The sequence below is a fragment of the Musa acuminata genome, chromosome BXJ2-6, assembly GCF_036884655.1.
Source record: "Musa acuminata AAA Group cultivar baxijiao chromosome BXJ2-6, Cavendish_Baxijiao_AAA, whole genome shotgun sequence".
Lineage (NCBI taxonomy): Eukaryota > Viridiplantae > Streptophyta > Magnoliopsida > Zingiberales > Musaceae > Musa > Musa acuminata.
In genome coordinates this window covers 34,152,249-34,178,329 of record NC_088343.1, presented here as the reverse complement: position 1 = coordinate 34,178,329, position 26,081 = coordinate 34,152,249, and the positions used below count along the sequence as shown (strand labels likewise).

Sequence of the window (26,081 nt, the reverse complement as noted above, 5' to 3'; positions counted from 1 at the left end):
CTTACAGTACTTGGCTCTCACCCATCCAGATATCTCATTTGCAATCAATAAATTATCTCAATACATGCACCAGCCTTCTGCTATGCATTGGTCTACGGTTAAACGAATTTTACGGTATCTTAAAGGGACCCTTAATCATGGTCTCTTTCACCGCAAAACCACTCAACTTCATCTTCATGCATTTGCTGATGCTGATTGGGCGAGAAACTTTGATGATAGAACCTTCACGTCAGGGTATGTGGTCTTTCTTGGGTCTAATCCAATCAGTTAGAGTTCTAAAAAGCAAAAGACAATGACCCGGTCTACAACTGAAGCTGAATATCGTGTTATTGCTACCGCTGCTGCTGAACTCAATTGGATCACAAATCTCCTCAAGGAACTCAAAGTCAACTCTACCCATACTCCTACAATATATTGTGACAATGTTGGAGCTACCTACTTATGTGTCAATCCAGTGTTCCACTCACGCATGAAACACATTGCCATTGACTTTCACTTCGTGCGAGATCAAGTTGTCAGACATCAACTTTCGTGTCTCTCATATCCATACAACTGATCAACTAGCAGACTCACTCACGAAGTCTCTAGCCCGCAAACTATTTTTGTTACATCGGTCCAAGATCGGTATTCTTGACAAGAGCTCGATCTTGCGGGGGCATGATAACAGAGAGATTTTCTCAACTATATAGTAGATGAGATTTCCTCGACTACAAAGTAGATGAGCTGCTCAGTTAAAAAAATCTTATCTTTCATCATGTATAAATAGACTTCATATGATACTAATACTAATTGAAATATGTTTTCTTTATTCTCTCAATTCTTCACCAACAACTTCGTGCTCGTTTATAGGGGTGGAAACCAAACTGAAGTCCTTTAATAGCAAGGCATGACATATTTCTTCTTCAAGTCTGGCTTTCTTATGCTTACAGAATCCACTGCTAACTAAACCAAGTGGCAAGTGGAAGCAGACTAAGCTACTTGGGGCCAATGTCCTTCAGGGCACATTTCTGCTCTGCACCCATTGATGACACGACAGTCACCACCAGATCCTTCCCTTCTGCAAACCATCTTTAATCTGAATTATTAAAAGGAATGATTTAGAAGATATAGATTACAAGCATGAGCAAACAATGGAGAAAGATGGGTGCACAAACATATAAACTACACGAGCGATATTATGGAAATATATTAGTTATAAAAACAAGTAAATAGGATATGAGCATCAACAAATGTTTGGCACATTATCAATCCAGATTACAAAAGGAGAGTAATATTCCTACTGTTGTGCTCCTGAGGCGGAGATTTTTGGCACATGTCCAAAACTTTAGACTATAGTAGAATAGTCCTAACTTTAATATCCACAAAGATAAAAAAAAAAAAAAAGAACTATCTTCATAAACATGCACAAGTAACAGTTGTGTTCCTTTCACGTGTTTCTGCATTGAACCGTATCCTAAGCCAATTATAAGGATAACGATGTCCTCAACAGATCCTCATTCTTTATTTTACATTACACTATGCATCTATTTATATTGTGATGATACCAATTTAAATAGATGAAGCACTTGGACAAATGTTAAAAAGGACCCAAACATTCTAAAAGCAGACAAAAGGACTGTCCTACATTTGCACACAAATAGCATTCATACCATATAGATAGATCCAATATGCCAAGAACGATCTTAACCTTTTCGTTTGACTTGTGAAAAAATGTAACACAACTTGGATTAAGCAATTCAAATATCATTGAGCGAGTTCATGTAAACCAAAATTTCCCAGTAGTTCTCAAACTCAATCTGCACCTGCTAGTATCTTTTCTTTAAATAAATTATAAGTCCACTGTTTCCAATCAAGGTGGTATTAAGGGTCAACCAATTTTAGCTAGCAACAGGATTGGCAAAGAAATTGATCCAAAATACAAAATCAACATAGAAAAACTGCACTCTGAAATGTTTATAGAATCGGAGGATTTGGTCCAATCAAAGTTAATAGCTCCCAAGGCACAATTATAACTTAGAACACAATTGTAAACTTGAAGAATATATATGGTACAGCTATAAACATGAAAATAAGTTAGGATAAACATAAATAACATTAAAACTAAAGTAACTTGAGATGCCAATGGATTGGTCCATCATAATTCCAGGCTGACAGATGAAAATGTATCTGGTGTACCAACCTGAGCAAGCAGAGTTTCATCAGTTGGGAGTCTTAAGTCATCCTTAGTGTTACCATTCTCAGTCAACAGATTTACCTAACACAGTCAAATATATAAGATTAATAAACCAATTAAAAATGACAAAGAAATAATATTAACAGGTCATACAAATCCATCTTCGGATATATCAATAAGTTGACAGTCAGTACGAGTGACATGGGGAACCTGCAATTAATTACATGAGAAAGCAACCTGACAGTCTAAGAAAATTATTGTCCAGTCACAAAAACTGAAAATTCACTTACATCACAGTTATGAGATGACGGGACAATATCTTCAAGTTACTCAGCATTGAAAATATCAATGGCAACAAACTGACATTTATCATGCCCATGTTTTCCAGTCTTGGAGGTGGAAACCTCTACAACCTAGTGCAGCAATTACAAGCCATCTGAGCTTACAATATTAAACCATAGCACAACAAGAGGACACGAGTCATGAGCATGACTAAAAATAGATGAATGCGAGAGTTTCACATCTCACAATCACTTAATCCAACATAACCTTCAATCAAGAACAACACCAACAATAACTTTTGCTTTGCTAAACAGATCTTTTCCTATCAATTTAACTCTTGTAGGCAATTTTTTAGAAGTGTGGCATATGCAGTCACATACGCATACAAACTAATACCATTACATGAGGGTTACATGGCTAAATATCTGGTGTAACCACCTATGTAAGTATATTCTTATATGTGGTTGCTTACAAGGACCATATAAACATAAATTAGAGATTCAAGTCAAGATAAAAAACACTCTTAGTAGATTCAAGTCAAGATAAAATTATAGAACTTAACCTAACAACAATATTTCAAATAATACAATCAACATTTTTTAATAAAAAAAAAAGTATGTGCCGCATTAAACCCTCCCATGGCACCCTATCCTTTTAATCAAAGATATCATTCTTATAGAGCTCATTTGCAAAATTGTGCTAGCAAGAATAATACTGTTGGAAAATCTTCATTCTACCCAGAAATGACTGCACTATAAAATTTGGTTCTTAAGTAGGACCTATTACGATGAGGTCTTGAGAGGCTCTTAATTCAAAGACAAAAGAAAGGAGGACATGAACAAAAGGTAGGGCTTTGTTTATGTTCTTTTGAACAAAATAAAGGAGAGATGAACATATTTTCAACACTGAAGCACAATCCTGTCTCAGCCCCCAATTCCACCCTTTCCTCTGCCTGCATATACACACCTATATGGAGACACAAGCATAAAAATGTGATTGCACAGGTAGTTTATATATCCCCCCTAAAGCTATAAAACATGATTGATGACAATTTATTTTATTCAAATCCATTTTATGTGTTTTTTGTAGCATATCACATAAATAACTTCTTCCAGAGTAAAACCACCATTGCTTAAGTTCTTAGTATGACCTAGCATATGTTTATCTATTTATTTTATGAATAATTTTTTCTGTAATTTACTGCTTTTGCACAGCTGGTTTTCAGAACAATGCTCACAGGGCAATGCTCTTGGATGACACAAGTGTCACCATATCTCTCAACTCATTCGCCCCTGCAACAGCTACAAACTATAATGTACCAATTATTTGGGTCAGTGTGCATGAACCTTTTCCAACATTAAGCTCTTTCTAATCGATGAAGCTCAGCAACTTATATTTATCTTATATTGAAAGCAATTCAATAACAGAATGTTCCTACCTAAGAGTTTCCAGATAAATGAACATACTGGTGAACCGGCTGGCCACACCTTGATTCAGCTAATTAGTGTAGGAGTATAACTTTTGCATGGCTTATGTCAAAGGGGCCAACAACTGTCCTAACCAACCAGATCTGATTCTATGAGCAACTTATTCCACTCTCTCCCCAAACAACATATCCAAGACATTGATTTTTTAATTATTTCATATCTACTCAAACTATATCCCTGTCTAAAGACAAGGATCGTAACTTATTTTTTCCTACTTATTCTAGAATCCAGTACAGATATATTTAACCATTTATAATTAAAAGAAAGAAAATTGACTATATCTATATGTGCTGAAGAAACATTCATAAGAAAGGATACGGAAGAATGTAGCATTCTATTGCTGACATCAACGTAGTTGAAAATATTAGAGTCTATAACTAACTCAGTGACCACCACACAAGACCAAATTTAAGTAAGTGTGAAAACTTGCAAGTCCCTCGTATCGAATTTGCATTAAACAACCAGATCTATCGCGTACATAATGCATCATCATTAGACCAAGTAAACGATCTAATCCCACTTAGAAAGCAAACACACTCCTGAAAAGTCTTTTCGTGATCAAATAGAAAGATATAATATTTTCTTATTAACATCTCCCAAAAGAAATGGAACCTACAAATCATCTATCTATTAAAAGAAGAACAGGGTGAAGAATAGAAAAACAAGAAAAAAAATCAGGAATTGAAGCAATCGGACTAATTCCAACTAAGAAACATAAATTAATTTAATCCAAAAAAAATTCTAAAAAGTGATCGAACATCACAAGAGATCCAAAAGAAACTCATTTACGGCCAATTAACGCAGAATGAAACCCGTCAAGACCATCACCGTTTTCACCAAACTAAGACAAACTAAAAAGCTAGATCAGATCAAGTCGAATCCAACCTTGCACAGCCGCCCTTTAATGACAATGTAACCGTTCTTGCGGATGGTTCCGGCCTGCTGTCGATACGTCTTGGAAGCCCCCGCGTCGGCCTTCGACCCAAAATGGTGTTCCTCAATCCTCATCCGACATGCTTCCTGATTGCGGTGTCTGGAGTTGGCCGCCACAAGATCAAACATCCGAATCGAACGTAAAATTAAGCTCCATTGATCGATCAATCGTAACAAAACAACTCAGATAACAAAGAGACCAATGGGGGAATTAAATTCAATTACCTGACAAGACCGTGGGAGGCAAAGAGGGGAGGGAAATGGGGAAGGAAGCGGTGGCGAAGGAGACGGGGAGGGCAAAGCGGGAAGACCATTAAAGAGTCTCGGGCTCAAGACGAGGACTAGAGTTTCGATTAAACGCCCCATAATACCCGCGCCGGGTCCGGGACTATTCAAACCGTCCGATTCGGATGGAGGGAGAGATTGGGCGGCCGGATGGAGACGTGACATCTCGTCGCGTGCGAAGAATGCGGCGTAGTCTGCAAAATCAACGTGCCGAATATATGCGCCCATCGTGGACTTACATGCTCTATGTGTCTCCCTATATATATATATATATATATATATATATATATATATATATATATATATATATATATATATATATATATATATATATAAATATACACACACAAACAAAATTTCATCTAATTCACCCACCATATCCTGTTGCTTCCATTTGGAAATACCTCATGGAACTGAAGGAATGATTTTAACAAGTAGTTTGCAGAAAGCTATGAACAGCTAGCCCACTTATCCTCTATTGGTATACTTGATAACCTAGCCAGAAAATTTTCTAAAGATCACACTAATCCTGTAGCAGTTTCGCAAACTGTGGAATAAGATGGGAATATCAAATTACGAGTCCAAAATAATATAGTCTCGTCTGTTATTTCTACTAGAATACTACAAGTTCACAGAACAACATAGATGCACATTACAGACCTAGAAAGCACAAAATGAACAAGGACTTTATTACATTCATATGACCAACTATAGCTCTCAGGCTCATAAGAGATCACTATTCAGACATAGCCTTATCTTTGCATAAGAGCGAAACAAGAGCAAGAAACTAATGCAGAGAAGCTCTCGTCGAGATGACAACAAAAGATATCCCATTGTCTTGGAGGCGTTTCTGCAGATCAGTGGGACCAAAGACAATTCCTGGAGTAAGAACACCACCCTTCGGTAAGTTCTCATGTTCGCTCAATACAATAAGAGCGCACTGGAGGAGGGTAATTGGAGTGGTCAGGTATCCAATCTCAGGGCCAGACACTCTGGTGATTACCTCAGTGTCGGGTTTCTGACCACTCTGTGAAGCCAGGCTAATGTCATTATAGCCATGCCCGACAAACCACATGTTGAACAAAGCACTTCTGACCTCTTCTTCTGTTGGTCCAGTCTTTCTAAACCAGCCAAGAGAAAATATTTCTGGAAATTTTAAAAGAAGTGACCTCCCAACTGCAAATGCTCCAAAGAGTCCGATGAATAATCCAGTTACCATGAACCGGAAAATTCCTAGTATAGATTTTGTGCCAATCTTTACACCAAAATGAGCAGGCTTCACTGTAGACCAGTAAGCCTTTCTCTTCTCTGCATGCTCATCACTTTCATTGGCACCTGGAAGACCATGAGGATTCTCTGCCAGCATTGCAAGTGTTCTCCGGACAACAACAGCATCTGCAGAAGGTAGTTTTAATGCCCAAAGTCCAAGTGCCTTATTATGCTCTACCAATGGCCCTTTGGGAGGTGCAGGGCCTGGAATCTGCATTGCTTAGAACATTAGCAACAAAAACTTATTCTGTTTGATCTTTTAAGAACTGAATAAACCATAGCACAGAGCATTTCGGCAGCAAGATTGGTCACGAATCCACTGAAATATGACTGATTAATTAGGAAACTTGTATACAAATGCAGTAAAGAGGGCAAAGTAAAGCGCATGTTCTTGGCAAATGAAAACGACTGTCATATAGCAACTCAACCACAAAGATTAAATAGATACCATAGGGGAACCCTTCTCATACTACATACCTTATTCCCAAGTTAAAATGCACACTTCATTTGATAAGTCTACCTTTGATTTTAAAAAATGCACAAAAGAATATTATGTTTTAGGGTATCCAAGCAAAAGTAATAACTCATCTATCTTGCCAATCAAGCATTTTCTCTGGTATTTGCTTAGTCGTTAAAAAAGCATAAAAATAAACATAAAAAGTGATTAGTTCTGGCCTCTTAAAAAGAAAACATGCTGATCACTGATGGTTATATATGTATACATATTTGAACTATTTCATTTGATGAACACCCAATGGCATAACGAATGCATGGAGTTCAGTTGGCAATATGTTGGATTGATGTAAATCTCCAAAATTCATTTTACAACACACATCAAAGCCATGTAGGTGCCGTACTGTCACGACCTTAGCTGGAATTGCCTAAGGCGTGAGGCACCCTTGCGGCCAAAGACGCGAACTTAGCTTGCGTTACCTAAGTCGCGAGTTACCCTTGTGGCAAAGACGCGAACTTAGCTTGCGTTGCCTAAGTCGCGCTTCGCCCTTGCGATATTGCTCCGCAAGGATCAGCCCACTTTGTAACCTCTCGCAGGTCCCGAAGGACCTATAAAAGAGAAAGTTGGTTAGTTCGAAAGAATGAGCAACGGACAAGTCCCGAAGTCTCGCGAAAAGGGGAAGCTTTACAAGCAATTCGACGAACACCTTATGTGCACAAGAGAAAAGAGGGAGAGGGAGAAAAACAAGGCTTTCAAGGATGAACGAATAGCTGCAAGCCCACAAACAGCCGCTCACCTGGTCCCGGGCACGAAGACAAGTTCCCGTAAAGGTCACGTGCGAACTTGCGAAAGAGATCTCAACGCCCGGTATATAACCGAAGCCCCATCCAGCCCTGTGCCACCCGGGTGGTTCTAGGGGTCTGAGATGGCTGACATTTTGGTGAGCGGAGGCAGTTCTCCGCTACCCTCCCGCGGCACGCGAAAATGGAGCTGTTTTGGGCTGTTTTGGGGCTGTTTTGCTCGGTTCGGAGAGCGGTCGCTTTGTAACGCTGCAGCTTGTTCGAACTTACATATTTACAAGCAAAATGACCCAAAACCAAGAGAAAACATGCTGTCAAGCAGCTGTACATGCAGGTGTGAGCGACGAACGGTTCGTTGAACGGAGTTGTTGCGGGTGCGCGACGACCGTTCGTGACATTCTCCCCCACTTAAACTGTCGACGCCCTCGTCGACGCTTATTGGTAGTTGTTGATGACTTCTTCTTCATGTCGCAGGGCGTCTTCAGGCTCCCAACTGGCTTCAGTTCGGGGAAGCTTTCGCCACTTCACCAAGTACTCTGTTTGCTCAGCTCCGTTGGGTAGCTTTATCTTGCGATCCGCCAGAATGGTTTCCACTCGCTTCTCGTAGGAGGCTGTGATGGGAGGTAGCCGAGTTGGAACACTTCGGGAAGCATCTTACGGATCCGAGTGGTAGGCTTTTAGGTTGCTGGCGTGAAGAACGTTGTAAATTTTGAACCACGCCGGCAGCTGCAACTTGTAAGAGACGTTGCCTACCCTGCTGATAATTGGGAAGGGCCCTTCATACTTGCGCATCAATCCTTTGTGGACTCTGTTCCTAAAGAATTGGAGTGATGCTGGTTGGAGCTTTACCAACACCAAATCGCCAACTTTGAACTCTTGCGGTCGCCTTCCCAAGTCGGCCCACTTCTTCATCCTTTTTGCCGCCTTCTCCAAGTAAGCCCGCGCAATATCTGTATTTCGATGCCACTCCTTTGCGAAATGATAGGCAGATGGACTACTCCCAGTATACCCAATTGCCATGGTGTGCGGAGTCGACGGTTGTTGTCCTGTGATAATTTCGAAGGGGCTCTTGTTGGATGCAGAGCTCCGCTGCAAGTTGTAGGAGAATTGGGCAATGTCCAACAGCTTCACCCAATCTCGTTGATTGGCACTCACGTAGTGCCGGAGATATTGCTCCAAGAGCGAGTTTATTCTTTCAGTCTGGCCATCCGTCTGGGGGTGGAGGCTTGTAGAGAAGTATAACTTCGACCCCAACAATTTGAACAGCTCGGTCCAGAATCGTCCCAGGAACCGAGCGTCTCGATCGCTAATGATATTGTGCGGGACTCCCCAATACTTCACTACATTCTTCATCATCAGCTTGGCCGCCTCCTCTGCTGAACAGTGTAGGGGAGCAGCAATGAAGGTTGCATACTTTGAAAACCGATCGACCACCACGAGTATCGATCCGAGTCCCCCTACAGGTGGCAAGCTTGATATGAAATCCAAGGAAATGCTCTCCCACGGCCTTTCTGGTACGGGCAACGGCTCCAAAAGTCCCACCGGCTTCCGCTGCTCCACCTTGTCTTGTTGGCAAGTAAGGCATGTTCGAACATATTCCTCCACATCAATCCCCATCTTCGGCCAGTAGAAGACCCTCTCCACAAGAGCCAACGTTCTGTGAATGCCTGGGTGTCCAACCCAAAGGGAATCGTGACACTCTTTTAAGAGCTCACGCCTTAAATTGTCCACTCGGGGAATATAAACCCTATTCCCTTTTGTGTACATAAGTCCCTCCTGGACCCAAAATCGTCATGCCTTGCCTTCTTTGATGAGCTGCATCAGGATAACTGCCTGGGGATCACTATACAGTCCATCCCTGATTCGGGAAAGGAAGTTGGAGTGCAACTGACTTGCTTGGCCTCTGCCCTCCAGTTGTACGGCATTCACGCATTCCACTTTCCGACTCAGCGCATCGGCCACGACATTCGCCTTCCCGGGCTTGTACTCCATTGCCATATCAAATTCAGCCAGGAAGTCCTGCCATCGCACCTGCTTTGGGGAGAGCTTCTTCTGAGTTTGGAAATAGTTTAGGGCGATGTTGTCCGTCCTCAGCACAAATCGCGACCCAAGGAGGTAGTGTCGCCAAACTCGTAGATAGTGGATCATTGCTGTCATCTCCTTCTCATGCACTGGATACTACCGCTTGGTCTCGTTGAGTTTGCGGCTCTCGTAGGCCACCGGATGACCTTCCTGCATGAGTACCCCCCCCAATAGCGAAGTCCGAAGCATCTGTATGGACTTCAAAGGGCTCTCCATAGTTCGGCAATTTGAGCACCGGTTCTTCTAGAACAGCAGCCTTCAGATCTTGGAATGCTTTCTCACATTTGTCGGACCACTTCCAAGGCTGCTCCTTCTTCAGCAACTCCGTCAGTGGGGTTGCCCGCTTCGAATATCCCACTATGAAGCGTCGATAGTAGTTGACGAAACCAAGGAAGGATCTCAACTCTGGCACCTTCTTTGGAGTTCACCATTCCGCAACTGCTTGCACCTTCGACTTATCCATCCGAATAGAGCCATCACTGATTCGATGCCCCAAGAATAAGATCTCAGTTTGAGCAAAGTAGCATTTCTCCCTTTTCACGAACAAAGTGTTCTCCCTGAGAACCTTGAAAATCGTCCGAAGGTGCTTGACGTGCTCCTCAAGCGTTTGACTGTAGACGACGATATCGTCCAGGTAGACGACCACGAACTTATCCAAATACTCCTTGAATAGCTGGTTCATGAGAGTACAGAATGTGGCTGGAGCATTGGTTAAGCCGAAAGGCATCACCAAGAACTCAAACGCTCCATACCTGGTCACACAGGTAGTCTTCGCTTCGTCGCCTTCAACAATGCGCACCTGCCAATACCCCGACCGAAGGTCGAGTTTTGAGAAATACTTAGCCTTGCCCAATTGGTCGAACAAGTCCGCGATGAGCGGGATGGGATACTTGTTCTTCACTGTTACTTTGTTGAGGGCTCGGTAGTCGACGCATAATCGGAGGCTCCCGTCTTGTTTCTTCTGGAAGAGAACTGGAGCTCCGAAAGGTGCTTTAGAGCTGCGGATGAGACCACCGCTTAGCAGTTCACCTAACTGCTTCCTGAGTTCTGCCAACTCTGGCGGGGGCATGCGGTAGGGTGGTCTCGCTGGAGGCTTCACTCCTAGCTCCAGCTCGATGCTGTGATCCACGCCTCTACGTGGTGGAAGAGTCTTCGGCAACTCGGGTGGCATAACATCTTTGAACTCTTTTAGGACGTTCGCCACCACAGCAGGTTCTTGAATGGCCTCCTCGTTGAGTGGCTCTAGCTTCATAGCAGCCACGAATGTCAATTCGCCTTTTCGCACCCCTTTCTTCAGTTGTAATGCCGAAATGTGTTGGGGCTCCTTAGTTCCTCTCCGAGAGACGGGAACCACGCAGGGGTCATCGCCTCCCATCATACATAGGGAGTTCAAGAACGGCATCGGCACCAACTTTGCCGCGTGCATAAACTCCATTCCAAGAATCACTTGGAAGTCGTCCAGTGGCACGGCCATCATGTTGGTGTTTCCGCTCCAAGTCCCGATTTTGATAGGAACTCCCTTCGCCAACTCGGAGATTCGCCTGGCCTCCGAGTTCACCGCCTTCATTTGGCTTGGGCTCTTCTCCAAGGTCAACCCAAATCATTGTGCTTCGCGATCGGCTATGAAGTTGTGGGTAGCGCCCGTGTCCACCATTGCACGGGTCGTTTGGCCATTCAGCTTGATGTCCACATACATCAGCTCGCTACTTCCTGCTTTTTGTACCTTCGTCTTCATGTTCTCCCCCACTTGACCCCGCATAGAGTTCAACAAACGCATTGCTCCCATTCGGGGTCCTTGCGACTCCTCGTCGTCGCTACTGGATTCTGAACTGCTCGAACTAAGAGCAACAGCTTTGCCCTTGTCCGATCGGGGGGGGTGGATGAAAGTCGTCAAAGCATTGAGTGCCTGTTTTTGTGGGCACTCCCTTACCATATGCGGTCCTCCGCACAAGAAGCATCCTCCAAGTTTTGAGGCCTTGCCTTTCGGGTTCGACCCTTTGTGGGAGCTCTTCTTCTTTTGTTCGCCCCCGAGCTCCTTCCCTCGAGAATGTTTTGGAGGGCGATTGCCTGAAGATTGTTTCCTTCTTGCTGGGTCTTCAAAGGAAACAAAGTCGGTGAGACTTTCTGCAGCAGTAATTGCCCCGACCACATCGGTAACATTCCTTCGATTTAGCTCCTGTTGAGCCCATGGTTTCAAACCATCGAGGAAGCTGAACAACTTGTCCTTCTCGGACATGTCCTGTATGTCCAGCATTAGTGCAGAAAACTGTTTCACATAGTCTCGGATGGTGGTACTTTGGCGGAGTTGTCTCAACTTCCTTCTTGCGACGAACTCTGTGTTCTCCGGTAGAAACTGAGTTCTCAACTCCCGCTTCAAGTCCTCCCATGTGTCGACTCGACACCGACCTTGTTGGATCTCCTCCCAACGAGTTCGCCACCAAAGTTTCGCATCTCCGTTCAGATACATTGTTGCTATAGAAACTTTGGTATCTTCAGAATCGGGCCTCGTAGCTCGGAAGTATTGCTCCATGTCGAACAGAAAGTTCTCGAGCTCTTTGGCATCTCTGGCCCCTCCATATCCATGAGGCTCAGGTGCCCTCAAATTTTGTGGCGGTGCAACGCGGGTGTTGCCTCCTCTTGCATTTAGTGTTCTTGTGAGCATGGCCACCTTTGCAGTGAGTTCCGCCACAACATCCTGTAAGTGTTGCACGGAGTCTTTGGTGTCATCAGACAGTCGGTCGACTAGGGCCTCGACCTTGTCGATCCTGGACTCCGCTTCCTCTTGCGAGCTCTCTACCCCAACAAGTCTTTGTTGGCCATGGTAGAGTTCCTCCATGCTCGCTTCCAGAACATCTAGGCGGGTTTCCGCCGTCGTGAGTCTCTCCTCATGACTCTTTTTCCCAGTTAGCGCACCAGATTGCGCTTCCTCCGCTCGGGGAGAGTAGCCAACTTCTCGCTCATCCTGTTCGCTGCCGCGCTCCTCTTGAGCGGCTCCAACAGCATGAGAGCGAGTGTGCACAAGCAGCCGCCCTGCGACTGCTTGGGGCAAGGGTCCGGCTTGCCCCGTCTTGCTTGATTCGCCACGATGCTTTGCCATGGCGAAGTTGCGAAGTTCGTTTGCTGCTCACTCGAAGTGCTTGCCCGCTCTGATACCACAATGTCACGACCTTAGCTGGAATTGCCTAAGGCGTGAGGCACCCTTGCGGCCAAAGACGTGAACTTAGCTTCCGTTACCTAAGTCGCGAGTTACCCTTGTGGCAAAGACGCGAACTTAGCTTGCGTTGCCTAAGTCGCGCTTCGCCCTTGCGATATTGCTCCGCAAGGATCAGCCCACTTTGTAACCTCTCGCAAGTCCCGAAGGACCTGTAAAAGAGAAAGTTGGTTAGTTCGAAAGAACGAGCAACGGACAAGTCCCGAAGTCTCGCGAAAATGGGAAGCTTTACAAGCAATTCGACGAACACCTTGTGTGCACAAGAGAAAAGAGGGAGAGGGAGAAAAACAAGGCTTTCAAGGATGAACGAACAGCTGCAAGCCCACAAACAGCCGCTCACCTGGTCCCGGGCGCGAAGACAAGTTCCCGTAAAGGTCACGTGCGAACTTGCGAAAGAGATCTCAACGCCCGGTATATAACCGAAGCCCCATCCAGCCCTGTGCCACCCGGGTGGTTCTAGGGGTCTGAGATGGCTGACATTTTGGTGAGCGGAGGCAGTTCTCCGCTACCCTCCCGCGGCACGCGAAAACGAAGCTGTTTTGGGCTGTTTTGGGGCTGTTTTGCTCGGTTCGGAGAGCGGTCGCTTTGTAACGCTGCAGCTTGTTCGAACTTACATATTTACAAGCAAAATGACCCAAAACCAAGAGAAAACATGCTGTCAAGTAGCTGTACATGCAGGTGTGAGCGACGAATGGTTCGTTGAACGGAGTTGTTGCGGGTGCGCGACGACCGTTTGTGACAACACGGTGCTATATTGATGCCAACACATTCATGCATTTATTTGTTTATTTTGTGTTTATGTATCAGGAAATTTCTTTAATTTGTGGTTTTACTGTATCACTTGACCTATCTGGGTTTTGCTCTGTCAGACACAACTTCTGTTGTTGCCCATCTCACATTATAATCCATGTATCTTGACATGGCAATGACATGGCAGTCACTGTGAGATGACTTAGTGATAAATGGCCAAACACAGTTTCACCAAAGTTCTTGTATCTATTGTGCTGGCATGTTGGTGACCTGACCCCAACATAACTCCCTTGTGGCACTGACATGGCTTACAATGCGGAGCACATATGTCATGACCTGAAGCCAGGAATGTGAGGATCTACCGAATGGCCATGACCTAGGCTAGGTCAAGTCTAACCACATTTCTTCAAACCAGCCTAACCTATAGTCATCCGTATGAAATCTTACATCTAAGTCACTTGAACTATCAACTTGAAAATACATACAAGCATATTATATTGACTGATGTACTCCCACGTCAATTGCTATGCAATTATGTATTTTCATGAACACTAATTCCTAACTAAAACAGTTACGAAGCAAAATTTGAATAACTAATCACATTATATGAGCATCTCATGATACAAGCAAATAAACATAAATAACATTAACAGATAATTATAACAAGACTAATATGTTAAGCATATAACATATCATATTAAAATAACATATGCTTATCCCAAATTTTGATATTCAAATTAATAATTAGAACTTTATATTATATTACAGAAAAAAATATTTTAAGACACCTACTTAGGTTGACAAACCACTTCCCTCAAGTCCAAGCTATCATATAACTATTTAATCTATCAATAAAGGTGCTTTATTTCTTTTTTTGTTTCTGGAATGCAATGTCTATGATGCTTTTAAAGTATTGTATGGTTTATCATCCTCCTGCATACCTGATTATACAGCTAGCATGACAAATGGGGATCATAAATTAATCATCTGGTACCTGCTGAACTTGGTCCGCCTGATTGGATCCCTATCAGATCGATGATCGTACTGGGTGTGACATGCATTGAGCCTATAAAGTCTATCCTGTATCAAACCCAAACCCTTTGAATATTGACCCAATGCTACTTACATGACTGGTTCAGATCCATACTTGATCTAATCTAGTTTGGACTTGAGCCACAAAGGACGAAGTTACAATAAATTTCATAAAATTTCAATTTATCAAATCAAATAAATTCAACAATCTATTGTCAAAAAAAATTAAAGCATAAAACTTATATAGCTCAAAAACTTTAAATTCAATACATAAAACTGAATTCATATCTATAATATATGTACTTATTATGTAAACAAAACTCAACAATTTTCGTTGTGAAATTCAAAATACAAATCATCAACAAAAGATACAAATCATAAAATTAAATAACATTTAATGTTCTAAAAAGATTGCATAAGTTTTATAAGAAATCCAACCATATACAAATCATTAAAACTGAATGTAAAATCAACAAGATAAATTACAAACATTGTATAAATCTCCAACCAAATACAAACTCACTAATCATTGAAAACATATCAATCAAATCCCATAAGTCGATGCATAGGATGTGAGAGATTAATGAAAAGGACAAAATTTTCTTGCTTAAACCAATGAAGAAAAAACAAGGAGGATCCCCATATGTTTCCCTATTGGTGATGTTCTTGTCGTCTTCTCCTCTTTCACGGTCTTCAATCTTGCTTCCTCACCATGATTTTGTATGAGAGTGATGAGTTATTTATAGAAGCAGCCAACCCTAACCATAAATCCTCTTGAATTAGAGATCAATTCAAATAACTAAAATACCTCCATTTAATATCTAGGTATAACAATTCATATTGTAACACCCTCACTTTAGTCCCACATCAGAATTGGGAGAAGAGTTGAGTTTATCTCTAATGGGTTGATGGCTGTACCACTATTTACTTGAACTTAAGTGTCTTAGGCAACATGGTTCTAGGCTTATTAAGTTAGTGCTAGTTATCTGGTTAAGTTAGATCATGATAATTGATATCAAAGCATTAATTTTGAACATGAAGTAGTATACGACTTCTTGCTTCTATCAGAGTCTCAAATATCTTTTTGATGAAATAGAAGATGCAATATAAGAGTGCATAGTGGAAGCATTATTTGTAAAATTTGAAGGACCAAATTTTTTAAGGGACCAGTTTTTTTAAGGGAAAGGAATTTTCATACATAGATTTTAATTGACAATATCTTAGTAATTTGAATTGATCTCTATTTCAAGAGGATCTAAAATTAGGATTGCTTGCATCCTCTATAAATAACTCATCACTCCTCCGAAATCATGGTAGGGAAACAAGATCGAAGGAAGGGATGAAGGAGAAACAGTAAGTCAGTAAGAACACTGTGAAGAGAGATATAAGCAGCAATCCTTCTTGTTTCATCTTCATTCATCTATGCATAAAATCTTGTTTGTCTTACATCCTATTCATTGATCTTTGAGATTCTATTGTGATGTTTACTATGATCCATGAACTTCTTTTAATTGGAGAACCTAACCTATTCTTTTAGTTGGAGAACTTAACGATTGCATTCAAACTCGAACTAACCTAACTCATGGTCATTCAATGATCATCAAGTTTCTGGGTCCAAGTTGTAACAAAGATAGCACCAAGGCCAACCTAATATTGGACATGGCAAGGGGTTAAACATCATGGTGTGAAGTGATCACTAGGCTGGACTTCACATGCACCATATTAAGTTTATTTCTGGGCTTTATTGATCATTGATGAGGGCGTCAAGTCCTTAGGTGAGAAAGATTGTATCACCTGGTCCTACATCAAAAGTGGGGGAATACTTAAGTTAATCTAAGGGGTTGACAAATATATTGGTACTAACATAAGCTTCTGCATTTGAGCAAGATGAGTGAATAGGTTAGATATCACACAAAGTTGGATCATGATAGCACATGACACTTAAGTTGGATCGTGAGAACCCGTGTGTCCTATTCAAGTAATTCTATGTGTCATTGACACTACAAAAGTGTCCTTGTGTCATAGAACTAATCCATCAACAACTTTTGTTTATTTATTCATATGCTTAGTATTTTAATGGCATAATTAAACACTGATATTGCCCTCTATATCATAACATGATATTCAAGTTAAGGGCTCTCTCAACATAAATGTGTATTTTGGAATGCAAAGTAACGACATAACAACAACGGTTAAGCATCTATGGAGCAAAATATAGTTTCACATTCAAAACCAGAAATATGAACTGAAATCAAATCAAACCACAGGAGGATGGATATATGCCACGAGAACATAGAAAGAAAAACAAGGAAAAAGGAAGATAACGAACTTATAGAATACACCTAGGGTCTAGCTATGCATGATAGACTATATAGAATTAATTTTAATATAGAATTAATTTAAGGCCATTTGATGAAACATAATAGAAAAAGGGGGAGAGCAAATAAGTGGCAGACAAGGTAAATTGTATATAAGATAATGGATGACAATGGAGTGGTGATCTCTGCAAGCAGAACTAAGCAACAAGAAGTGACACAGAGTTACAGGAAACTATAAAAGGACAGTTTAAATTTCTTTGGAACACTGAGCAGACACAATAGCACAGCCACAGATCTGACAGAAGAAAGTCTGCATTCGTTGTTAAATTGTTGAACCACCCCTTTACCTCTTTTTGCTATCCAGGTTATGGGAAAAGGAGCACTCCAAGGACTTTAAGGAAAAAATGTCATGTTTACAGAAAATGTCTTCACAAGAGTCTATGGTCAATCACTATATGCAGATAAAAATTGAGATTTACGACTCAGTATAGTTCACAAAAACATGATCATAATCAGATAATCAAAATAGATATTAGCAGCACATTTAGCAAACATTTTAGCGGTCTTCTCAATGATTCCACTAAAAGAACATCATAAGAGGGAAGGAACTCTAAGATCATACATCACAACTACAAGCAAGCAAAAAGAAGAAGAAAATACAAGCAAAGCGACTCACCATGGGCCGAGCTCGCTTTGGCCTTGACTTCCTTAAGTCCTGCAACTGGCGAACATTGGCCACGCCGAGAACCGCAGACTCGTACGTGCCCAAATTTCCCACGATCCTCCTCTCCGACTCCAAGCTCAAGTACGCCTCTACCCGGTTCGGCACCGCAGGCGGCACCCACTGCCGAGAATGGAACATGAGCCCCATCTCAGCCGGCACCGAGTCGAATCCGCACGCCGAGACCACCAAAGACCCCGCCTTTTCCGCCTGCTCGTGGTACTTGGCCTCCATCCTCTCCATGAACTCGGGCTCGCCGGAGATATCGAGGTAGTCGGTGCCAGCCTCAACACAGGCGGCGACGAGGGGTTCTCCGTAAAGGCGGAAGGGACCGACGCAGTCAAGAACAAGCCTGGTGCGGCGGCAGAGGGCGAGGAGGGAGTCCGGGTCGGAGACATCGGCGGGGATGAGGGGAAGGGGCGGAGGGGGGGAGGGGGCGGCGGCCCATTGGAGGGCGGCGGCGAGCTTCGAGGGGGAGCGGCCGGCGAGGGCGAGGGACCTGAGTGGGCCGGGGGCGGAGAGGAACTTGAGGGCCTCGCGGACGACGTACTTGCCGGTGAATCCGGAAGCGCCGAAGATGATGAGGTCGAACTCGCGAACCGCCATCGCCGCCGTAGATTCGACGCGGGGTGAGGGGGGGAGTGAGAGGCGGTGGTCGTCGGGAAGCGGAAAGCGATTTGATACCATGTCAGAGAGCCATAGCTAATCACTAATTATATATTTATATCAAATCATCACCATATTATTTTTGTTAAAGTAAGTCGGTAAATCTATTATAATTTATTGGCCAATTATGACGACGACGACGACGACGACGACAATAACTAAAAAATATATATTTATTCTTTAAAAAAAATATTATTATTATTATTATTATAAATATCAAATTTTAACTATTTAAAATGTATAGATCTTTTATCATCGTTAAGATCGATAAAAATTATAATTTTATAATTTCTATTTTAATTTTTTTATTCTTTTTTTTTTATTTTTTTATATTACTAATATTAATTATTTTTTCTTTTCTAATTAAATCATCTGAAGATTTTCAAAACACATACTTATACTAAGATTTTGTTTTTACTCTTATCCTCTATTAAAGTAATAACTAATTGTTCAGCAATAAAAATATTTCTTTTCGTATAACTTCATATATTTATTTTAATATTTTTATTCTGACAATATAAATTTTTTGTACATGTTATTTATTTATTAATCATCACTTAAATTTATAAAGTATTATTGGCCTCATAATTATTCAATAAAATTTTTCTTTTAATTTTAAATATAGTCAATATAATAGTTTTGATTCTATCTAATTTAAAACTTCTAATTTCTAAAGATTGTTTTCATATCTTAAGTCTATAATTAATCTCACTTAAGTTTTCATCAACTAAAATAATATTATCAGTAAATAATATATAATAACAAATCTTTCGTACAAAAGACTAATAAATTTATTTATTTAATTAATTATTTATAAATAAAATGAATATTCCATAATACATAATGCTGATTCACTTGTTCAACTCAGATTCGTGTGAGTCAATTACTAAAGATATTACTAATATATTAATTAAGTAATATTTAGTAAGTGTTGTTGCTTGTGTGGCAAATAGGTAGCTGAGTTGTTAAAGAGCTGGAAATCGATGCATTGACTTCCAATTTTATATATACACTTCAGACTCAATCGAGGACAGGTTTTGTTTCATGCAAAAGAGGGATCTCCATTGCACTAAACAATATAACCAGTGAAAATAAGATATAATATTGGTATTATTCACTGCATCTAAACTCATGATCTACTTCGATACCATCTTACACAGATTAATTAGATGCTTGCAAAATCCAGAAACTTAGTGTTAGGAAAAAGCTGTTTTAACATAAATTGAGAGAAGCCAGGGTTGAAACCTCAGGCCAATAGAGGCATGAATTTTAATCAACAGATTGTGCTGCTTGGCTTAGATCCTGTCGACAACATTGTCAATAGGTAATCCAACACTAGTGCTGATGATACTGATGAGTCCTGTTATATAAATATGTCAACTGACATGATATCTCGGAAACAAGGATATCAAAATGCATTGCCAAGCAATCGATTCATTCTTTGGTAAGAACTGCGTTGTGTCTGCTAGAGAAGAAAAAGGTGAAAACCAGAAAAAGGTGAAAGCAATCGATTCATTCACCCGTTTCTGCTAGAGAAGAAAAAGGTGAAGAACTGCGTTGTGCCAAGCAAGGATAGTTGCATCCTCCTTTTGTGATTTATACATATTTAGGCTCATGCTCGTCCCAGCGGAAATGGTTTGTCGGTGCTTATCTGCTCTTATCCCTCAGAGAGCAGAGATCCTCTATCATTTTATTTTTAGATTATATGATTTTATTTAATTTAATAAAATATATTATAAATCCGATTGAATATATTAAACGGATAGAAATTTATAAGGACCTTACTATATATGTTAAGAGATTACATATCTTCTCTTATCTTATTATAGTCCATATTATATCACTTATAGTGATCCGATGAATGATAGAATGAAAGAAGGATATCGATATTGTTGTAGCTTTCAGATTCAATAATGATACAATTGTAGATAAGATAGATAAAGGTTTTCTAAATTACATCAAAAGATATCTAATCTTAATCTTAATCTATCATTATTTGATTTTGATTATGATATTAATTTTTTTCGCATAACAAAAGTATGATTATAACTTTTATGTTCATGATTAATATTAGATTCATGTTTTGAAATAAAATACCTTAGACCATAAAAGTATATCAGATCTGTTTTGTATCTAGATTTGTTTGTTAACACATTTTGTTTGCAAAATGATATTATCTAATTTTGACTAAATGATGCTTGAACAATCCGTCTGTCTTGTTATCTATTTTCCTATCTTATTTATCTAGTTCGATCTCTAAATTTATTCTTCTATACTCCTCGCCTGCTTGCAAACATTGTAACATAGTAAAATCATGACATGCTACTACCTTCAGTAGCAACATTTTGTGGAACCATGACATGCTACTAATATTTGTTTGGCGGGTTGCCATTGCTGAGGATGGAGAAGTAAGAAAATGATAAAAACAAATGTAATTAAAAAGAATCCTTTTGATCAAGAAAACCAATGTAGTATTTAAACAAGAGGAAAGACAGAACACTTATAAGATATTCCCAAGTGCACACACTTTATCTTGCTTCATAAACTATGGTCCTATTTATAGGACCTAGTGGTAATTGCCTCACTTCATCATATCACCCATGATTGAATTAGGTGTAGGAACTACTCTTATAACTTCTAGATCATAGGTCACTACTTAGAATATGCTTATAACTACCTAAAATATGGTAACTACCTAGATAACTACTAAGAATCAATTCTCAACATTCTCCCTTGATTCATAGTTACATACACCGATTTACGATATGAAATAAACATACTTTCAAACTAGAAGTAACTTGGTGAGGATATCTATAACTTGTTCATCTGTTCCATAATACTTTATTGCTATGGCTCTGTTTGCTACAAGATCCCAGATGAAATGATAGCGTATCTCTATATACTTTGTTCTTCCATGAAATGTTGGATTCTTCGTCATTGTAATTGTGGATTTGTTGTCACAAAATATTTTTGTTGCTTCTTTTTTGTTCTTGATGATGATATTCTAGAAGTCTTCTAAGCCATATTACTTGATAAGCTATTGATGTTACGGCTACATATTCAGCTTCCGATATTGATAACGTAATTGTTGCTTGCTTTTTTGAACTCTAAGGTATAGCTCTTGATCCGAGACTAAAAATATTACCTGAAGTACTATTTCTATCATCTAAAGCTCTAGCCTAATCACTATTAGTGAAACCAAATAATTTATGTTTAAAATTATGAGAATACCAAATATCATAATTATAGTTCCAACAATATAACGTAAAATTTTTTTAACAGCTCCGAGATGAGGTTTACTTAGACTATACATAAACCTAGATATTATACCAACAGAGAAGGTAATATCTGGTCGAGTATGAGTTAGATAAATCAAACCTCCAACCAAATTTCTATAGTATCTTACATTTGTCAAACATGCATCATCTTCATGTTTCAATTTCTCATTTACATTCATGGGTGTTACTGCAACTTTGCAATTAATCATATTAGATTTTTTGAGTAGATCCATTGCATACTGTTTTTATGAAATAAAAATTTCATCTTATCCTTGCTTCACTTCCAACCAAAAAAAATAGTGTAGTAGACGACATTTCAAACTTATTTATAATGTAATTTTTAAATTCTGCTACAAAAGAGTTAAATGAACCCATCTATATAATATCATCAATAGAGGCAAACCATTAGAATATTATGTTCACCTTTAGATAAAGAATATGTTCATTATTGCTCCTCTTAAATCTATTTTGATGAAAATAATAATCAATTTTAATGTATAATGCCCTTGGAGCTTGTTTAAGCCCATAAAAAAATTTCTTTAGCTTATATACCTTTTCTTCATGTACTTTAACTAAAAAACCTTTAGGTTGAGTAAACAAAACCTCTTCATATAACTTTTCATTTAAAAACACATATTTCACATCAAATTAATAAACATGCTAACTCAAGTGAGTAGTTAAAACTAAGAAAGTTTTCATGGTTTCGAATCTAGCAACTAGAGAAAAGATATCATCAAAATCAATACCTTGTTGCTGTGAATATCCTTTTGCTACAAGTCGAGCCTTATGCTTTTGGATACTTTCATCTGCATTAAACTTTGTTTTGAACACCTATTTTAATTCAATAGTTTTCTTTTTTTTTAGTAGATCCATTAGATCCCAAGTTTCATTCTTCTCAATTGACTTGATTTCCTCCTTCATTGCTTTTTGTTATTTCTCTTTTTTAGCTGCTTCCTAAAAAGTTATAGGATCTGAAATAAATAAAGCAAATATTAAGTCATAATTTCTATTAGTGATCTGAATTTTCTTGGAGGGGTTTTATATAAGCAATCAGAATTTAAACTGCTACTAGGTGAGGTTGACAATGAATTTGTTGGAGTAGGATTTGTCATTTGATTCTGTGGAGTTTCTAATTCTACTAGAATCTGAATTTGTGTTCCACTTTTATTGGTCTCCCAATTTCAACTTGTCCTTTCATCAAACACAACATTTCTATTAATAATAACTTTACTACTAACAGGATTATATAATCGATATACTTTGGATTGTAAGAAATAACCATGCATTTTTCAGATTTTTCATTAAACTTGTGATGGTTTTGTGAATTCACCAAAGCATAAGAAATACAACAAAAAATTTTTAAATGACTTACTATATCATACCAAGCCTCAAAAGGAGTTTGATTTATAACAGCCTTTGTTGGTGAAATATTCATTAAATATACTATTGTTGCAACTACTTCTGCCGTAAAACGATTTGGAATGTGTTTTCCTTTAAGCAAACTTCTTATCATTTCAATAATAGTTCGATTCTTATATTCAACTACACCATTTTGCTTCGATGTATTTGGTGTTATCAATTCTCTGTGAATATTATTTTCTTCACAAAAAGAATTAAACTAATTATATAAAAATTCACCACCATTTTCTTCTCTATGAATACTATCTATTCAAAGTGCCTTTATACATCTACCACTTTGCCTTTCTATAAGTACCTTAAATTTTTAAAAATTATCAAATATTTTAGATTTTAATTTTAAAAAATATACTCAACTCATGCGGCTATAATCATCAATAAACAATAGAAAATATTGACTTCCACAAAATGATTTTGTATTCATAGGTCCATATAAGTCAGCATGAATTAATTCAAGACAATTAGATGCTCTTCATGCTTTTCCAATAGAAAATAATTTTTTACTTTTTTTTATCATAAATGCATCCTTCACATATATTAAGTGTATTAATTTTAAGCAATCCGAAAATTTTTTTTTTACTTAACAACGTTAAACCCTTAATGTTAAGGTGTCCATATTTTAAATGTGATAAATTAGACTCATTCTTTTGAGTTACAACAAAAACATACTTTTTAATATTTGAAACATCAAATTGAAACATCTTGTTTTGCATCATGCAAACATTTACCGTAATCAAATCAGATTTTTCATCTTTAATAGTGCATGAACTATCATCAAATACAACTGAATATCCATCATCTATCAATTGTCCCACACTCAACAAGTTATGTGATAAAGTATGAACAAAGAAAATATTATCAAGGTATTTTACCTTCCCTTGATTTATCTTCATCTTAATTGTTCGTTTCTCTTTCACTTGGATTTGCTTGTTGTCTCCAAGTCTAACTTTCAACTTATGAGTTTCATCAATATCTCTAAACATCGATCTTATGCCTAACATATGATTAGAAAATCTACTATACAAAAATCAAATATCATTTAAGATATTATTAACTTGTAAATGGGTCATAAACAACTTACTATTTTCTTCATTTTCCTTCACATAGCTTCTTGTTTTTCTCTTTTACAATAATTTACCATCATTTGACCAAACTTTTTATAATAATGATATTGAATTCTACTCTTGTAGTTTTTCTGATCATAATTTTATTTGTTTTTGTTCATCATACCCATCAAAGTGTCCTCTTCATCTTCTTCTTCAATTTCCTCTATCACGAAATCCTCTTCTATTACATCCTCTTCCTACTGATTTTTTATCTTCTTTTGAAGTAGAACTCTTTCTTAACCTGAAATATTTTTTCTTCACTTTTTTTCAACCTTACTTCATGTGCTTGCAAAGAACCCATTAGTTCATCAAATGAAAATGTAGATACATCTTTTGATTCCTCAATTGTAGCAATAATATGATCAAATTTCGGAGTTAAACTTCTCAAAACTTTTGTAATAATTATATGATAATGAAGATGTTCACCATAAGATTTCATCTGACTAAAATTTCAATCAATCGAGAAAGAAAATCTTGCATCAATTCATTACTTTTCATGAACAAAATTCTAAACTTACGACGAAAGGTTTGAAGTTTTACCATAATCACCCTTGATAAATCTTGAAATTCATTTTGAAGTATCAACCAAGCTTGTTTTGAGGTTGTCACTATTGTAATTCTTGACAAAATTGTCTCATGTATAGCTTGTTGAATGAAGAATAATGTCTTTGAGTCCTTCTTTCATTCTCCCTTTGCTTGATTTCTTCATCTGGATCTACATATCCATTCTCTATTAAGTCTCAAACATCTTAAAACTTGAATAGAGTCTTCATCTTGATATTTCAAAATTCATAGCATTTGCCCAAGAAGATGAGAATAAGGAGTTGAGACATGGAATTGATATTGAAAGTCATAATGCCTAGTTGAGATTGAAACTTAGCTCTGATACTACAAATATTATGGATAAAGGAGCAAGGAAATGATAAAAATAGAATACTATAATGTAATTAAAAAGAATCATTTCAATCAAGAAAACAAATGTAGTACTTAAACAAGAGGAAAGATATAGAACACCTACCAGATATTCCCAAGTGCATACACTCTATCTTGCTTCATGAACTATGTTCCTATTTATAGGATCTAGTGGTAACTACCTCACTCCACCATGTCACCCATGATTAAGTTAGGTGTAGGAACTACCCTATAACTTCTAGATCATGGGCCTGTTGGGAAATCATGGGGGGCGACATCATATGCGCAGCGGAAGAACAAGAAAAACAAAAATCCCCGATTCCCAAAAAGATGTTCATCGTCGTGCGAAGATTGGTGCGCAAAATCCGCAAAACACAAAACTGCGTATAGAGATTGTGTTACCTAGGGAGATTGTATATCCCTGTTTCCTTGCAGATCCTCAGGAGAGGGTGAAGGAGGTCAAGCGTCCTCCTCTCTAGCGGTGATCCACACAGCAGGGTTGCGACGACGCTCCTCAAAACTCCAGGCCTACTCTGAGGTGGAGAGGGAGAGGAGAATAGGAAGGGCAAGCAAAGACTCTAGCCTATGAGGCTGTGAATCCCTCCTATTTATAGAGATCCCGTGTCAAAACCCTAATGGGTCCTTTCCCTAGTGGGTATTGGATCTGCATCCAATAAGACAAGGGCTCCGTCGGATATCTCATATCCGAACCTCTACTCATCGCAATGCCTACCATATGTGTGTGACCCTCTAGGCCCAATATCGAGCTGGTCGTGAGTCATACCTGTCAGAACTCCTTCTAACTAAGTGAATTATTATCTCTGTAATAATTCACTCGACTCATCGACTACGGAAGTACTAGGCCACTACGCCGTAGTCCCCAGACGATACAGGGGAATCCAATCC

The 26,081-nt window shown here is 39.0% G+C and overlaps 2 protein-coding genes across 2 annotated transcripts; both read right to left on the bottom strand.

The window, feature by feature from the left end:
* Window positions 1–754: 754 nt before the first annotated feature.
* Window positions 755–5,227, bottom strand: LOC103988980 (eukaryotic translation initiation factor 5A-3-like). Its single transcript, XM_065110622.1, has 4 exons — window positions 5,101–5,227; window positions 4,828–4,975; window positions 2,180–2,254; window positions 755–1,075 (listed from the first exon to the last, which is right to left on the bottom strand). Exons 1-4 carry the CDS (start codon window positions 5,187–5,189, stop codon window positions 1,037–1,039), a joined length of 351 nt encoding a protein of 116 aa, XP_064966694.1. The 5' UTR covers window positions 5,190–5,227; the 3' UTR covers window positions 755–1,036.
* A 483-nt stretch (window positions 5,228–5,710) lies between these two features.
* LOC135615329 (probable mitochondrial saccharopine dehydrogenase-like oxidoreductase At5g39410) lies at window positions 5,711–18,497 on the bottom strand. The gene is made up of 2 exons (XM_065113643.1): window positions 17,753–18,497; window positions 5,711–6,640 (listed from the first exon to the last, which is right to left on the bottom strand). The coding sequence occupies exons 1-2, from the start codon at window positions 18,482–18,484 to the stop codon at window positions 5,948–5,950; spliced, it is 1,425 nt and encodes a 474-aa protein (XP_064969715.1). The 5' UTR covers window positions 18,485–18,497; the 3' UTR covers window positions 5,711–5,947.
* Window positions 18,498–26,081: the final 7,584 nt, after the last annotated feature.